A 17,074-nucleotide genomic window follows, 5' to 3' on the forward strand; every position below is an offset into this window, starting at 1 on the left:
TTTTTAAAAATCCTGTGAGGGGATTCAGTGCATCTGTATGGTCTGTTTTTGTGTAACTCAGCAATGGTAATCACTCTGCATTCTTCAGTTTTTCAATGCATATGTTAAAGAAAACACCCCACATCCTCTTTTACATCTAGATCTGAGAACAGCAGAAAGACAATAAAAATGTATTAAGAATTATGAACATTCATAGAGATAATCATGCTCTTAAAATGAGATTACAATGTTCTGTGTAATGATGCAAAGTGACTTAAAACATGCTGAATTTTGTTGCAAAATCATGCTAGTATCTCCCAAAAACTTGGATTTGTAAATTTATCAGGATTAAGACACTACTGATGCATAATATTCTTTCTGTATCATTTTAGAAGGTGAATTTAGTTTTGTAAGAAGCTGAGTAATAGACAAACAATGATTTGACATGCAGTAATCGTTGTTGTTCGACTGCTTGCTCATGTCAATTCCAAGTAGGTGTGTGCATGCCACGTGCACAGTTTTGCCCCTTGCGGTACCCGTCAGGTTGGTGCAGGCACCCCCTGGAGTCACACCTCTGGCACTGTATATAGGGCCCTGCTGAGTACCGCCCCACCGCCCCTTCAGTTCCGTCTTACCGCCCATGATGGTCATTGGAGCTATATGTCTTTTCTTGCTTCAGCAAGCGTTCCCCTAGTGGTCTCTATTGTTGAATCTGTAAACGGTTAGATTAGAATTAGTTGGGTTTTTATAAAGTTAAAGTTCTGTTCGGGGGGTGCTCCCCTTTACGATTTGCTCCCTTCCCAGGAATCGGGGCATGCCTCGGTCCCAAGGATTCAAACCATGCGGGACTTGCCATAAGCCAGTGCCCACAGTTGATTCCCTATGAATCCTGCTTGAAGTGCCTGGGCAAATCGCACCAGACAGATCACTGTAGGATTTGCAGGGAGTTCCATCCTAGGACTAAAAAAGAGAGGAACGTTAGGCTGAAACCCCTCCTCATGGGGGCAGCCCTTTATCCTCAACCACTAGGCCAGTTGGACCCTGCACCTAGCACTTTGGTGCAGAGTGCACCAGCCTCAATTAAGGAGCCTGCGATTTCAAGAAAGGACTTGGCACCTAGAGATACTTGGCACCGCCAGCAGTCCCCGGCAGCGAAGTCAGCCCAGCAGTACTCCCACTCAGTGGTGCCGCACAAGAGACATAAGAAAACCAAGAGGGGGCACTTGCCCATGGTGAAGACAGTGAGGAGAGACAGCACTATCAGTACCCATCTCGGATCGGGGCTCCCCACCAGAGGCGGCACTGTCGACTCCAGACCCACAGAAGGGTCCGTCGAGTCTGGTGCCAGTGGATTCCCCCATAAGGGAGAGCCAGGTGGAAGAATTGCATCTCCCTTCCACCGTGGACATGTTTGAGGCAGCTAGAGACCTGATAGCCATGACGGCACAGCACTCCCCCACCAGGCCAAAGAGAGCACTGGATGTAAGAACCATGCTGCGGTGCCATCTAGAGGCAAACCGGCCATGATGCAGCACCGGTCGCCTTTTCCATGGCACCACTCTCCAGCACCATCTCATTTGGCACCACCGTGGTCTCCACGCTCGGTGTCACGGTCATCAGACACAGAGTCGTATATCTCCGAGCGTAGCCGGCACCGCTACAGACAGGAGAAGGGACAAGCCTCTCTCATGGGTGATCCCTTGGCCAGGGCAGTTCCATGTGCCTGCGCAATGGCCCTTTTGGACCCTGTGGGCATATCACCAGGCCCAGGGGTCCTACTTTAGAGGTTCTCAGTCCTTCACCTCAGAAGGACAGGCTCCCTTACCGCCCGAGGAGCGCTTGTCACCACACGGTACCAAGGCAGGCGCTGAGACAGGCACAGAGGCTGACCCCGGCGCTGAGCACAAAAACTCCACGCAGGGAGAAACCCGCGATCCAGAAGGTCAGGAGGACCCGATACCGCTCAGAGCATCGTCATCCTCCGACAAGGCGGTGACAGGAACTTCAACTTCTGCACCCTCTGTGGACAATAGGGCCCACCAGGAGCTGTTATGGAGAGTGGCCCAGAACCTAGGGCTCCAAGCAGAAGAGGTGATGGAGTCAATGGACCACACGGTGGGCATTTTAGCACCAGAAGGCCCCTCAAAAGTGGTGTTGCATCTCATAAAGACTATCCAGGTTACTACCAAAACTCTGTGGCAGACACCTGCCTCTATTCCCTCCTACAGCTAAGAGGTTAGAAAGAAAATACTTCACACCCTCAAAGAGGCATGAGTACCTCTTCATTCATCTGCAGCCGAGGTTGCGGAGTTCACAGTGGTCGTAGAGGAGGCAAGGCAGTGGTGAGAGACTCCATTACAGGCCATCCTGGCCTCTCGAACAATGTCATCTGCAATTGCCATGAGGAGGAGTTCATGACTGCATGTGTCTGGCCTCCCTCCAGAGGTCCAATAAACAATACAGGACTTGCCATTTGAAGGCTTTGGGTTATTTTTTGGAGCAGACGGACTCCAAGTTCCACAACCTGAAAGATTCAAGGGCAACATTGAAGTCCTTGGGCCTTCATACACCAGTCCCTCAGAAAAGTACTTTACAGGACTTAATAGGAAGTGTCAGCAGTTTTGCTCATTCCTGAACCACGGCCCAGGCTCAATCACGGATGCATTTCTCCTTCTTTGGGAAGACCGCCTGCTCAATGCATTCCCGCCCTTTCCGCTCGTTCACATGGTTCTGCTCATGGTCATGAGGGAGAGAGCATCCGTCATACTGATAGCCCCAGCCTGGCCCCGACAACACTGGTACACACGGCTATTGGAACTAATCACCCAGGACCACGGCTGCCTCCAGCATCCCAGCCTCGAGTTTCTCCACCTCACTGCATGGAATGGCTAAACCCCATAGAGTCAGCATGCCCGGAGCCTGTTAGAGAGGTCCTCCTCGGTAGCAGGAAGCCATCCACCAGGGCTACATATTTAGCCAAGTGGAAGAGATTTTTGATTTGGTCAATGCAGAAGGGCACCTCTCCAATGCAAGCATCCATACTCTCCATCTTGGAGACTCTCTGCTGCACTTGAAGCAGTTAGGTCTGGTGGTGACATCCCTAAAAGTTCACCTAGTGGCAATCTCTGTGTTCCATCCAGGGATAGATGGTCAATCAGTCTTTGCTAATCCAAGGGTGACCCATTTTTCTCAAGAGCCTGGACAGGCCATACCCCCAGGCTCACTGTCCAATACTGGCATGGGACCATAACCTGATGCTCTTTATGCTAATGCCCCCCCCCCTCCCCTTTGAGCCCTTAGCAACATGCTCACACCACACCTCATGGGAAGTAGCATTCCTGCTCGCGATAACTTCAGCCAGGATGGTGTCTAAGCTCAAGGCCCTGATATCCGGGTCTCTGTACATGATTTTTTATAAGGAGACATTCCAGTTGCGGCCTCATCCAGCCTTTCTCCTTAAGGTGGTGTCTCAGTTCCATACAGGCCAGGACATTTTCCTCCCAGTGTTCTACCCCAAGCCACAGGCCAATAGCAGGGAGCAGTCTCCACTCCCTAGACGTCAGGTGGGCATTGGCTTTCTACATCGAAAGGACAAAACCATTCCGCACATCAAACCAACTCTTTGTCGCAATCGCGGACAGGGTGAAAGGTCTCCCTGTGTGGTCCCAGAGAAATTCATCATGGATCACGTCCTGCATTCGGGCTTGCTATGATCTGGCAGAGGTGCCAGCCTCAGTACTGACAGAGCACTCCACGAGGGCACAGGCCTCCATGGCAGCATTCCTGGCACATGTCCCTACACAGGAGATTTGCAGGGCTGCGATATGGTCATCAGTCCACACGTTCACCTTGCATTATGCCATCACCCAGCAGGCCAGGGACGATGCAGCATTTGGCAGAGCAGTGCTTCAGTCATTGAGATTCATTGAGCCCCAACCCCTCCTCCTATGGTCAGCTTGGGAGTCACCTATTTGGAATTGACAATCGAAGAAAAAAAAAGTTACCTACCTTTTTGTAACTGATTTCTTCAAGATGTGTTGCTCATGTCCATTCTAAGACCCACCCGCCTTCCCTTCTGTTGGAGCCAGCTGGCAAGAAGGAACCAAAAAAGCGGTGTGTTGGTATACGGTGCCATTGAGGTGCAACTCCAGGGGGCGCCTGCATTGACTCAACAGGTACCACTAGGGGAAAAACCTTCTGATGACTGTGCAGTGCGGCGCACACACACGTACTTGGAATCGACATGAGCAACCCATCTTGAAGAACACACTTATGAAAAGGTAGGTAACCGTTTTTTCTAGAAGAGGCCTTTTTGGGAGATAGAAAACGATTCTCATGCTGACAGCTAGCTAGTATTTTCTTGGATTCTAGAGCATCAGGGAGTGAATTATTTAGGCCCTGATGCTGTGCCTCTGTGGAGCCCCTCTGACTTCAGTGTCATTCCAGCTGGGTAGAGGGTTCATGTAGGCACAGTCACTTGCAGGATCGGGGACCTAATGTTTCCCCCTGCTGCATTTGTAACCTTCTTAAAACACCCCTTTAGTGTTTTCACTTATTGTGTTAAACAAGAAGCTGCCCTTTTAACACCTTCTTAGACTAGAACAAAGATTTGAAAGGGAAATTAAATCTTATAAATCTCCTGGTGCCGAGTCAGTATTCAAAGGTTTTTCTGCCCTTCCCAAGGAAGAAACAGAGCAATTAATATCACACGCACTAAAGAAAGCATTAATTCAGAATCTCCTTGTCATCCAGCCTGTCTACAAAGTACAAAATTAGACAAGTGTGTGGCATCATTAAAGCCAGTGAGATCTATGATATTAGGAAGCACACATTAGAAATGATTGCAGCTGGTATCCTGCACGCGTTCCCATCTTTCTGTGCCAATCCATTTGAGAATGGTTTGCTATGCAGATGTAGTGTTTTCCATTCACAAGGCTGTTGTGTTCAAGATACAATGTAAATTTTTTTTTAGTGCTTTGATTAACTTTATGCTCAGCTGTATTGGGGGTTTTCTATTTTTTTCTTTACAATTTTGAGATTACAAGATTATCAATCAAAGACAACTGTGTAGATGTAATATACTTAGACCTTTGTAAGGTGTTTGACTTAGTACTGCATGACATTCTGATTTTAAAAAATAGCACTGTAAAATATCAGTAAAGCACACATTGACTAGAATAAGAACTGGGTGACTGATGAGTCTGAAAAAGCAGCCCTTACTGGGGAATCATCAACAAATGGGGGTTGCTAGTGGGTTCCCATAGGGATCCATTCTAGGCCCAACACTATTCAACATTTTAATCAGTGACCTGGAAGGAAGTATAAAATCACTGCTGCTAACTTGCAAATGACAGATATTGGCAGAATGGTAAATAATGATGAGGACAGGGCAGTCATACAGAGTGATCTATATTACTTGGTAACTTTGGGCCCATTCAAACAAAATGTTTCAATACAGCCAAGTGCACCATAATACATCTAGGAACAAGGCGCACAGGCCATACCTACAGCATGGAGGGCTGTATCCTAGAAAGCAGTGGCTCTCTGGAAAGGATTTAGGGCCATAGTGGACAAGCAACTCAATGTGAACTCCCAGTGCAGTGCTATGGTAAAATAAGCTAATGGAATCCTTGGATGTACAAATGGAGGAGTAGCGAATATGAGTAGGAAGGTGATTTACCTCTATATGGCTTTGGTTTGGCTCTCACTGGAATACTACGTACAGTTCTGGTGTCACATCTTTTAAAAGATGTTGAAAAATTGGAGAGAGTGCCGAAAAGAGCCACAAAAATTATTTGAGGGCTGGAGAAAATGCCTAACAGTAAAAGACTTAAACAGCTCAGTCTGTTTAGCTTAGTAAAAACAAGATTGAAAGAAGACAACTTGATTACAGCGCACAAGTAATTTCATGGGAAGAGAAAACCAAGTACCAAAGAGCTCTTTAACCTAGCAGAGAAAGGCATAAGACGAACTAATGGTTGGAAGCCAAAGCCAGTCAAATTCAAATGAAAAAGCAGGCATAAATTTTTAATAGTGAAGACAATTAACCACTGGAACAAACTACTAAGGGAAGTGGGGGATTCTCCATCTCTTGATGTCTCTGTCAAGACAGGCTGCCTTTCTGGATATTTTAGTCAAACACAAGTTATTGGGCTCAATGCAAGGGTAACTGGGTGAGGTTCTATGGCCCGTCAGGTACAGGGGGTCAGACTAGATGATCTAGTCTGACCTTAAACTCGATGGATTTATGAATGTTGGTGCTTGACAATTGAACAAGTGATGGCATTGTCTTGAGGAGGCATTGTGTAGACAGGTGTAGTGCAAGCTTCTCCACTCTGTTCTACCAATGCACCTCTGTCCTGACCTAAAACATCTTTGAGAACTTCCATACAGTTTAATGTGACTGGCTATTCCATCCAGTGAAACTGGTTTGCCCCTCCCCTCCTCAGTTCAAGCCCAGCTTCTGTCTTAAAATCCATCTCTTTTCGAAGTCAGTACAGGACACTTAGGTAGTGCCTTTAATCCTAAGGTATGTCTTCACTGACGGCAGTAAATTCACAACCGTCAGATCGATTTTTGGGGATCGATTGAGTGGAAGTGAAGACCCGCTCAATCAATCCGGAAATCGACTTAATAAATCCACCCCTCGAAAAAGAGTAACACTGCGTCGATGGGAGGGCCATTGACGCAGCGTTGTGGGGATGCCGCGCTCATTAGAATTTAGAAAGTCAACGAGTGATACGCAAGCTACTCTACCCTGTGGACTGCTGCCAAATTTCGTGGTAAGTGTAGACCATGCCCTAGGCTCTCAGAGCACTTCTGAAATGTTAATTATGTGTATGTCTATATGGTGAGCTGGAGGTGTAAATTCCAGTTTGAGGAGACTATGCCATGCTAAAAATAGAGTGAAACCGTGGCAGCGGGAGGGGCTAGCCATGCTGAGTTCGTGCCTGGTGTCTTGGATGGGTAGATAGGTGCTGGAACTAGAGATGCGAGGGGCGGGGGTGCTAGTGCACCCCCTGGCTTGAAGTGGTTTCCATTATATACAGGGTTTACAGTTTGGTTCAATGGCTCTCAACACTGCTGGACAGGTATGTTCTCATGGCGACTAGCCCCTTGCACCACTGTGCTATACTCTATTTTTAGCCCGCTGGTTCCATCAGAGCTAGTGCAGGTATGTCACCTTGAGCTGGAATGTACACGTCCAGCTCAACGTGCAGCTGTACTTAAAGGCCTCACAGGTACTGAGGTACCCATTTTACTAACAGGGAAACTGTGGCACAGATATTGCCTTGTCCAGTAAAGCATGTAAACACATACCTTACTTAAAGCATATGAATAGTCCCATTCAAGTCAGTGGAACTACACGCATGCTTAAATTTCAACACATTCTTAAGTGCTTTGCTGGATCTTGGGCTAAATCATTTGTACAAAGTCACACTGAGTCAATGGAAGAGCCAGAAACTGAACTAAGCCCTAATAACATCCAATTCCAGGCTCTATCCAATAAACCGTTTTAATACACTTTTCCTTTTGTCTGCTAGATGAGTACTATGCCAGGACTTCCTACTCGCCCCTGCTTCTATGATATTGACTTGGATCCAGTGTCAGAACAGGTGAATGGACTGTTCTGAAAAGAAATGTTAACCAAAGGTAAGTCTCTTACCTGGGATAGGAGCCGTACAAATGTTTGGGTTGTGTTTTTAACTCCTGAGTTAGGGATTTACTCATGTCTAAGTATGAAGTGATATGTTTTCAAATGACATTGGGATATAATTCCTCCTAAAAATTGCCTTTGGTCTGATATATATATATATATATATATATATTATATGAGTAATTAAGTTTTCATTTTTCTTTCTAGCTACCAGAAGATTACTTGATGAGTAATGTAAACTCAGTTATACCCTGATTTAAGCCAAAACAAGATATGGCTGAGAAAATGCAATACACGAAGTGACTGGGAGAAAAGAGCGTTTGAAAATGAATGAAATAGATACTTTTTTTAAAGCTGCAGTCATTTTTTTTTTTTTTTTTTTAATATTTTATTTCAGGCTAACTTTTAGTTCAGTGAGGAGATAAGAATTTGTAATTCTTATATGCTGATGTTTTTTAATTATATTGCCTTCGTGAACCTGTTGCTCTTATCCTTCATAATTGCAGATGGAGTAAAATACAAAACCTGTTTTTAATACCCTTTTCTAGCACTGTGATTTTTACTTATTAAAACATAAAATTTAAGTTTCTTGATTAGAACAGGGATTAGAACAGTCCAGGGCTAAATTGGTTGTTTTTAAATGTGTTTTAGAGCATGAGCATACCTTGTCCCTTAAAGTCTGAGCACTGTATCTTCTTCCTGCACCTAATTCTATAATCCATTGCTAGCATTAAAAGAGAAAATGTCGTGCCATCAAACTGCAGTAATTCAATGAAAAGTAGGTAGTAGGGAAGAATCCCTTTGTTTCTGTTCTTTCCCTCAAGTTTTTCACCATTGTTTTCTGCTTTGAATTTTTCTCACTGGCACCTGCACTATATCCAGTCTTCCCCTGCAGTGATCTGTGTTTCTGTTGTTACCTACTGAATTGTTAATGGAAGTGGAGCATATAGATGTCACCTTTTTGGAGACTGGATCTCCATGCTGTGGCTGGGGATGGGAAGCTGTTCCATATGTGGTTTTTAATAGATGTCTGATGAGTGAGGATGAGTTTTGTAAATGGTATAACAACTTTTGTTTCTTGATATCCCTTTTTCGATGAACAAAGACAGCATAAGCATTGAATTAAATGATCTGTAACAGAATTTGTCACAATAGGCCAAAAAATCACTTCAGAATGGGAAAATGTAGTAACTGCCAGACTTGTAATTAACAAAAATAAATTGCTAAAATCCTTCAAGAGCTCCCTGGGTTTTAATGTATGCATTGAGATTAATGAAGTAGAAGTTATTTGTATGATGAATTTGAGGACTGTACATGGCAGCAGTCCCAGTATTGATAAGTAAAAGTGATTATTGCAGTAATGTTGTTGAGCCTGCAGTGCACCAGTGTGTCTAGGTTTAATCCAGTGTCCTTTCCTGGGTACTATATGTAATCTGTATGGAAAAAAATTACCTGAACTATTCAGTGTATTTGGATATACTCACAGTAAGAAATCTGAAGTGAGACCACCAGTTCTATTAATTTATCAGCTGACTAGAGTAACTTGTCCATACAAGCAGATAAATATTTTTGGATAATTCTTTCCACATAAAACTGCATGCCCACATGCTTGTGTTAGATCTGGACCTAACATATGTTAAAGAATTGCTCTGACTGGAGGAAGAGTTAACGTAGGTGTATGCACCAGTACATGGGCTCATCTGTAATACATGTACACTATATATAGCAAGCTAGCAGAGAGAATAATTATGTAACAATTACATGTCTGTCACAGGAGTGAAGTTAGAGTAACTTGTCATAAGAGCCCTGAGATGCATTTAAATGTACCTTTATATAATATCATTCCAATGAGAATAGCTATTGCCAATCAATCGTCAGTTTATAAGCAGACCACTTGCAAGGGGTCTGGAAGGATTTTCTCCCTATATATAATAGTGCACATGGCTAGGCATCTTAGGAGCTTCTTCATCTAAGGCATCCTATACTGGCCATCTGTGGACCCAGGATGCCAAAATAGATGGAGCCACAGGCTTGACTGTCTTGTGTCAGTTTTTACATTTAATACTTCTTTCATCTTGCGGTGTCACTTCCTGCGGCATCCCCCTCTTGCAATCTTCCATTCTACCAACTTCATCTTGTTCCTTTCAGCCTGTCTTTCCTTGCCTCTCCTAGCCCCCACACACCCTTCCAGTTCTTTTGTATGGCCTTTCTTTAAAAACTAGAAGTTTATCTTTTCCCTCTTGGACAAGGAGTGTCTGAAAGCAAACTTTTTATAAGAAAGTATCTTTAATCTAGTGACATACCATATAGGCATTCCTTCTCCATAGAGCATTTGTGGATCCGAAGCACTAAATTTTATCATGCCTTAGATACTCTAAATGTGGTGATTATATGGAGAGATTCTTCTGTAACATGATGTAGGATGTCACCTAATTTTAGCTAGCAGTGTGCACCGAGGCTATGTCTACACTGACAGCGGCAAAGTCGCCGTCGTCAGATCGATTTATCTGGATCGACTGAGCGGTCAGTAAAGACCCACTCAGTCGATGCAGAAATCGATGCAGTTAAACCACCCCCGCAAGTGGCGTAGCACTGCGTTGATGGGAATGCGGTTCCCGTCAGTGCAGTAAAGACGGCACGCAGAAGAGAAGCACAGAAGTCAATGGGAGTCACACAAGTTCTTTGCATGCTTTGCGTAACTCCTGTCGATTGCCACCAAATCGCCAAGGTAAGTGTAGACCAAGCCTGAGATAGGGTGCATGCTTGATGTGTCCCTTCCCACATCCTCAACACCTTGCTCACTGTGAAATCAGAAGGAGCGTTAGAAGCTTACCGTCACACGTTGCATCACCAAGACCCTCATGCAAGCAAGAAAGCTTAGTCCTGAACCACTGATGTGGAATCCATGCCCATCCACGGCAATCTTTGCTTCTCTGGCAAATGATTCCCTTGCATTATCATCTCACTGTGTGGCTGCATGAGGAACAAAGTCCTGTCTCCCCCACAGTATTCTAAATACAGGGTATTTAACTTGATTTAAGTAGGACTTACTCATATTATTGAGCCTGAAGGGATGTACCTGAATTAGTGTCCCTCTGACTTTGTTGCCTTACCTTCTCTATTCCCTTCTTCCTGCCTCCTACTCAGAGGGAAAACATACCTTCAAACTGACAGGCATCACTGAGCTACAAGGGAGTGAAAATGTGTTGTAATTTGAACCCGGATCCCACCCAGGTCAGCTAGGAAGGATATTAGCCCGCAGAAATGTGTGGACTCAAGTCTGTTTCTATCAAGCAGTAAACATCCTTTTTGAAATCAGGATCAGTATGACGCTGCTGAGCTAAATATACATTGTTGTATATGTGAAAGTACTGAATGAAACCGGCAAATGGAATTCCAAGGAAAATGCATCAACTATGAGCACTCTCTGTGCTTGCTTTACATCTCCATTGTACATGTGAGCATTTCAGCCAAGAACCAGGCAGGATTCCTTTCTAGGCCCACTAATGTTGCTCCATAATAACCTGGGGCCAAAGGGGACAAAAAACAATATTTTTCTAAGTCTTACCCACATTAGGCACCCTCACAGACTGTGAAGCTGTTTGAAATATGCTCCCCCCTCTTCTTCCTTTATATGCTCTGATGAGCAGTGAAAAATAGTATTTTAAATGATCATCGGGCAGTAGTTAGCCCCAGTTAAGATAAATGAGGAAGTTCACAGCTCTCCAAACGTCGTTTCAAGTAGTGTCAGTTGCACTTGGTTCGTGTTTTCAGGGCTATCTCAGCAACAATACAAAAAGCAGGTTTTGGTAGTTTTTTTTTAATTGAAGTTTAGATGCTAAAGAATGAGAAGGCAACAGGAAGGAGGGGCCAAAGGTTGTCCTGGCTACCTCCGAGCCCTGGCTGGGAGACCATGTCCTGACACCCAGTTTGTTCCATCGGGAACCTTTGCCGAGGGGCCAGAGCTGCCAGGCGTGAGAGCCTCTCTTCCAAAACTGCTGCCGCAGAGCCCCAGCCTGATACTGATAGGCACTTACTGGCAAAATCTCCCTACAAGATGTGCTGGGTCTTCCCAGAGCAGCCCTTCCATTCAGCTCAGCTCCACCCAGACGAGCCCAGCCATGCTGCTCACTCCACCCTGCTTCGCCTTACTGAGCTTGCTGGGCAGAGTGAACTTTGCTGTTGGTATTTCTGTCCTGTCAGGGGTGTGCATGGTGTGGAGCAGTCCAGGTACGCTTACCCCTCGGATCAAATGGGGCTGTCACCAAAGTCTGCAGCAAGAGAGCTGCAGCTCTGGCTGGCCAGGCTGGGTGCTGGGGAAGAGGGGAATCGGGTTCAGGCAGAAGCAGGTTGCATAGCAGGTGCCAGCCCACTGGGGTGCTGTCCCTGAGCGCAGCAGAGTGCTGTGTGCTGTGGTGTTTGCCGGGGGACAGCAAAATGCAGCTCCAGGCAGCTGCAGCCCTTCGCCCCCTGCCGCGCCCCTACCACATGGGAACCGGCCCCCAACAATTTTTTTTCTTCAGGACTTGAAATTAGGAGAAGTGTGTTTGAAATTTACGGGGGGTGAGGGCCGACGAAGGGTGAGACTTGTGGGTGAAGGTAGGCTGTATTGCACCATAGTAAAAACCTGAAAAATGTTTCACAATCATTTTATTAGATTTAACTCATGTTTTAAAATCACACAAATTAAAGTTGGCTATTCAAACCTGCTATGAAGCACTACATCTACATCCTTCTTGGTTTCTTGTTGTAATTTTGCACAACTCTGTTAATGAATTTCTTGGATGCAGTGCATTCATCTTTGGTGGCTTCTCGTGTGCCCGGTACATCTAGTCCTTCATGATACGTTCTGCATCAGGCAGAAGGCAACGTCTCTCAGCACACAAAATTCTATTCAGTGAGGAAAAAGAACACTCAGCTGTAGCTGTTGTGACTGGGAGTAGCAAGAGATCAATTCCCACTTCTTTCATCCCAGGAAACATAGCACAAAGATTAGGTCGAACCACTAGAGGTGATAAAGGAGAAGTTGAAATCAAATCTTCATTCATTCATTCATTGTATGACATTTCACTCTGTGTTCAAATTCTCTATTCTGTCCTGATCACGTAGCAGCCCCATTGCTGGTAGTCGCTCACTCCACTCAACTGTCGGTGTTTATAAGACAGGCATCTGTAAAAACTATGTAGAGGTTGAGTAGAATCCAGAAGTCACTGTTGTAGATTTGTAAGAATCAAGTCTATGTACTTTTTCAGCAGGCTTAACAAACACTTCCTGTCCTCTTTACTTAAGGATTGGATATCAGTGCCTTCCTTAGTCAACTTCTGGAAGTTGCCGTGAAGTCTTTGCTTCTTCCAGTATGTTTTCGATGGATATCTCTCTGGTTGATCCATGTGTAGCTTCTATTTCTGGACAAAGATATGCTACTGTTGTAGCAGATGCCTGGATGGCATTGTTTAATGACCTAAGTGGTTTCAACAGTAGACTTACAAGAGAGAGAGAATGGCGATCATTTTCTCTGAACTTAGTAGCAAAAATAGTCCAGCAGCCTCACTATTTAGATCTGTCCCATCTCGGTAGATACTTTCCAAAGCCAGTAATAACAGTTGCCGTAATTTTAAGATAACAGCCAAGGATCACTCATGAGAAATCCAGGTTGGATTAATTTGAACTTCAGTCCCAGTGCATCTTCTGTTTTTTCCAAGACGTTCAGTCCTTTTGGACTCTTGCCAAAAGAAGAGTATAATGAAGACATTAAATGTATGGCTTTTTAAAGATCTTTTGGATCTTAAAGATCTTTTGGATCTTAAAGATCTTTTAAAGATCTTCAAAGGTCTTTTGAAGATTCTGCAGCTCATACTAGTGCCAGTTGGAGTAGATGGCCTCTGCAGTGTGTATAGAAGAGATTGGGGTTACACTTTTCTCTGAGCAAATCTTGTACTCCATTGTCTTCCAGAGAAGTTTTGCAGCTCCAAGGGGCCATCTGGGGTTCAATTTACAAGCATTTAACTCTTCTAAGATGTGGGTTGTCACAGATGCAGCCGATGTGTCTTCTGTAACCTGAACATCTAGAAATGCATCAATTGACCTACCACTGACATCAAGATAATGTATGCCGTGACTTAATATTTGATGTCCATTTACATAGTTGCATTCGTCAGCCATGTATACACATTTTTTGAATGTGGTGAGAGAATTCTTCACTTTTTCAGCTGCTGAGTCTTTTACCATTGCACCGCACTCTTCTAACCAGGTCAGCTGAATTTCTTGCACAAAGATAGTGAGCATTTTCCCATCTTGTTCAGAATCAGTGTCCAAATTCAGAATGAACAAGTGACAATATACTTATTATTGGCCTACAGTTTGCAGTCTGTGGTATCTCTTGCTTAAATAGAAAGTATTATGTGACAGCCATGTTTCACATTAACTGTGTTGTGTCTCCAACATTCTTAACAGCCTCATTAAGTACTTCTAAAATTGGCTTTGACAGTGACCAGCTTATAAGGTTTTCTGCATGTCGATGCAGTCCAGAGGCTTGGTGTTTTGCAGCCTTTCTACGTAACTTGTCAGCACTGGCTTTGCTGATTTGGTCTTGCAAACCAAGCTTCTCCACGTTTACTATATAAATCCATGGTACAGCCACATCTTGAATACTGCATGCAGTTTTGGTAGTCCTATTTCAAAAAAAGATATATTGGAATGGGAAAAGGTACAGAGAAGAGCAACTAAAATTATTAGGGGGTATGGAAAGATTTCATATGAGGAGAGATTAAAAAGACTGGGACTTTTCAACTTGGGAAAGAGATGACTAAGAGGGGTATTGTATAGAAGTCTATAAAGTCATGAATGGTGTGGAGAAAGTGAATAAGGAAATGTTACATAACATATCACATAACACAAGAACAAGGGGTTACCCAATGAAATTAATAGGCAGCAGGTTTAAAACACATAAAAGGAAGTACTTCTTCACGCAATGCACAGTTAACCTGTGGGACTTCTTGTTGTGAATGCCAAAACTATAACCAGGTTCAACAAAGAACTAAATAAATTCATGGAAGATAGGTCCATCCAATGCCTGTTAGCCAGGATGGGCAGAGATGCAACACCACGCTCTGAGTGTCCCTAGCCCAGTGGTTCCCAACCATTTCCCAGATATAATTTTTACAACCCTGAAGGGCCCCCAGTTTCTGCCAGCAGCACTTCCCCACCACCCACTGCAGCCAGGCAGAAGGAGTTCAGCAAGGAGGCTGCCTCCCTCCTCGTTGATCTCCCATCCCCCTGGCTGCAGCAGAGAAACCACGTGCATCCAGTAGCCCCGTGCACTCCACCTGGGTCCCTAGGCAGTGGCTACCTTCTGCAGCCAGGGGAACGGGAGATCAGCGCTTCCCTCCCTCTGGCTCCAGCAGGGACCCCAGCGCCTGTGGACCCAGGCAGAACACTTTGCCATGCTCCCTGCTACAGCCATGGGAGAGGGGAGTGCTGATCTCCATCCCCTTGGCTGCAGCAAGGAGCCTACACTCATCTTGTAGCCCTGCGGCAACACGCTCCACCTGGGTCCATAGGCAGTGTGTAGCCGGGAGGTGTGGCCTCCCTCGGAGATTGATGGCAACGGAGAGCCAAACCCCCTCTGGGGGACGGAGCCCAGGAATACAACCCTACCTGACGGGAAGCAGAAAGGAGGAGCAGGAATTATAAAAGGCAGGCCTTCCTGCTCAGCAAGGGGAAGGCGGCCGAGGGAGAAGGATCTCTCTCCCTTGGTGCCGGGGCCTGGACCAGACCATTACGTGGAGGAGAGGCTGTTGGAGTTGTCAACTGCCTGAGACCCTGAGGACCTGGAGGAGCTACCTGAGCCCGGCGAGCCGGGGGAGACCCCTGGATCTTGTGACCTGGAGGAGTTACCCAAGCTGACCAGCCCTGTGTGAGCCGGGGGAGACCCCAGGACCCTGCGACCTAGAGGAGCTGCCCTCTGCAGACTGCTCCAAAGAGTTCCTGGACCTGCCGTTGAGCGATGAGGCGGAGGGATTCTGGAACTTCCCTCGGGCAGAGTATCCTGAGGAAATGGGGAGTGACTCGAGGGACCAGGTATTCTAGGGAAAGGGGCGAAGGAAGGAGTTCTGGGGAGCTAGACACCTGTCCGGCTGCGTTAGGGCCTGTAGCCGGGTCAGCGCATTTCGGGTGGAACCCCGCTGACCCAGTGACAGGACAACCCGTCACTGCCAGGGCCCTGGGCTGGAACGCAATAGAGTCGGTGGGCCTGCATCCCCCTTCCCCTTCCTACCCCAACCTAGGGGTGATCGCCTGCTAAGGGCCAGAGACTGTTTCCCCGCTGCCTGCCCCGCCCCGCCTAAGGGCCGGGCCTTGGATTATTTCCTCGCCCTTTTGAGGGCTAGAGACTGCCTTGTTTCTGGCTGGCCTGCCCTGCCTAAGGGCTGGGGCCTTGAACTGCTTGCTCACCCTACTAAGGGCTGGAGACTGTCCCCCTTTTGTTCAAACTCCCCTCGGCACAGGTGCCAGAAGGTGTGGCCTCCCTCAGACATTGACAGCGAGGGAAAGCCACCAGCCCAGTCCATGCCAGGGGACCTTGACGGTGTCCCTCTTCTGCAGCCAGAGGGAGGGAAGCAGCAGGCCACTTTGAAGGATGCTGCGGGCCACTTTTGGCCCACGGGTTGGGAACCACTGCCCTAGCCTGTTTGCCAGAAGCTGGGAGTGGATGGCGGGATAGATCACTCAATGACTGCCTGTTCTGTTCATTCTCTTTGAAGCACCTGGTATTGGCCATTGTCGGAAGACAGGATACTGGGTTAGATGGACCACTGGTCTGACCCAGTATGTCCATTTTTATGTTCTTATGTAAAAATGAATATGATAAAATGTTTAATACAGAAATTTCCCAAGATAACGACCTTGGGCGATAGCGACAATGTGAGATATCCTTGGCAAATAATGCCTTTTAAAAATCTTGGCCTACTAGGAAATGTATATTTATGTAAGTTCCAGAGGGGTAGCCGTGTTAGTCTGTTTTCAGCAAAACGAGAGTTCTGTGGCACCTTAAAGCCTAACAAATGTATGTGGGCATAAGCTTTCCTGGGCAGAAACCCACTTCATCAGATGCATCTAATGAAGTGGGTTTCTGCCCATGAAAGCTTATGCCCAAATATATTTATATAAGTTTTCTAGTCACAAATCTAGCATCCTAGAGCAAAGTCACTAAAATGTAGTCTAACAAACCATGTTCCGTTACCATGCCCCTCCCTTCTCCTTCCATCACACCCACTCACAGTTGTTGTCTTTGGTAGGTGGAGACCCCGGGTTGTGAGGCGCCTGATTTCATCTCCCACCCTGGGAAGTGGGGGAGGGGGAGGCACCTTGCTTGTTCCTCCAGCTCCTCACCCCTCCTTAGGCCTCTTGCTCTGGCTGCTGTTTGTCATGCCACCATTCACT

The 17,074-nt window shown here is 45.9% G+C and overlaps 1 protein-coding gene across 1 annotated transcript in view; it reads left to right on the forward strand.

The window, feature by feature from the left end:
* Nucleotides 1–8,873, forward strand: part of MTHFD1 (methylenetetrahydrofolate dehydrogenase, cyclohydrolase and formyltetrahydrofolate synthetase 1) — a 68,562-nt gene extending 59,689 nt beyond the window's left edge. The window contains exons 27-28 of the mRNA XM_067554925.1: nt 7,524–7,632; nt 7,844–8,873. Of these exons, the coding sequence (XP_067411026.1) occupies nt 7,524–7,613 (90 nt within the window). The 3' untranslated portion in view covers nt 7,614–7,632; nt 7,844–8,873. The remainder of the gene's footprint in view (nt 1–7,523; nt 7,633–7,843) is intronic.
* The last annotated feature ends 8,201 nt before the right edge of the window (nt 8,874–17,074 follow it).

This window comes from Emydura macquarii, unplaced genomic scaffold (genome assembly GCF_026122565.2).
Source record: "Emydura macquarii macquarii isolate MOO-44397 ecotype Brisbane River unplaced genomic scaffold, CSIRO-AGI_Emac_v2 contig_1551, whole genome shotgun sequence".
NCBI lineage: Eukaryota > Metazoa > Chordata > Testudines > Chelidae > Emydura > Emydura macquarii.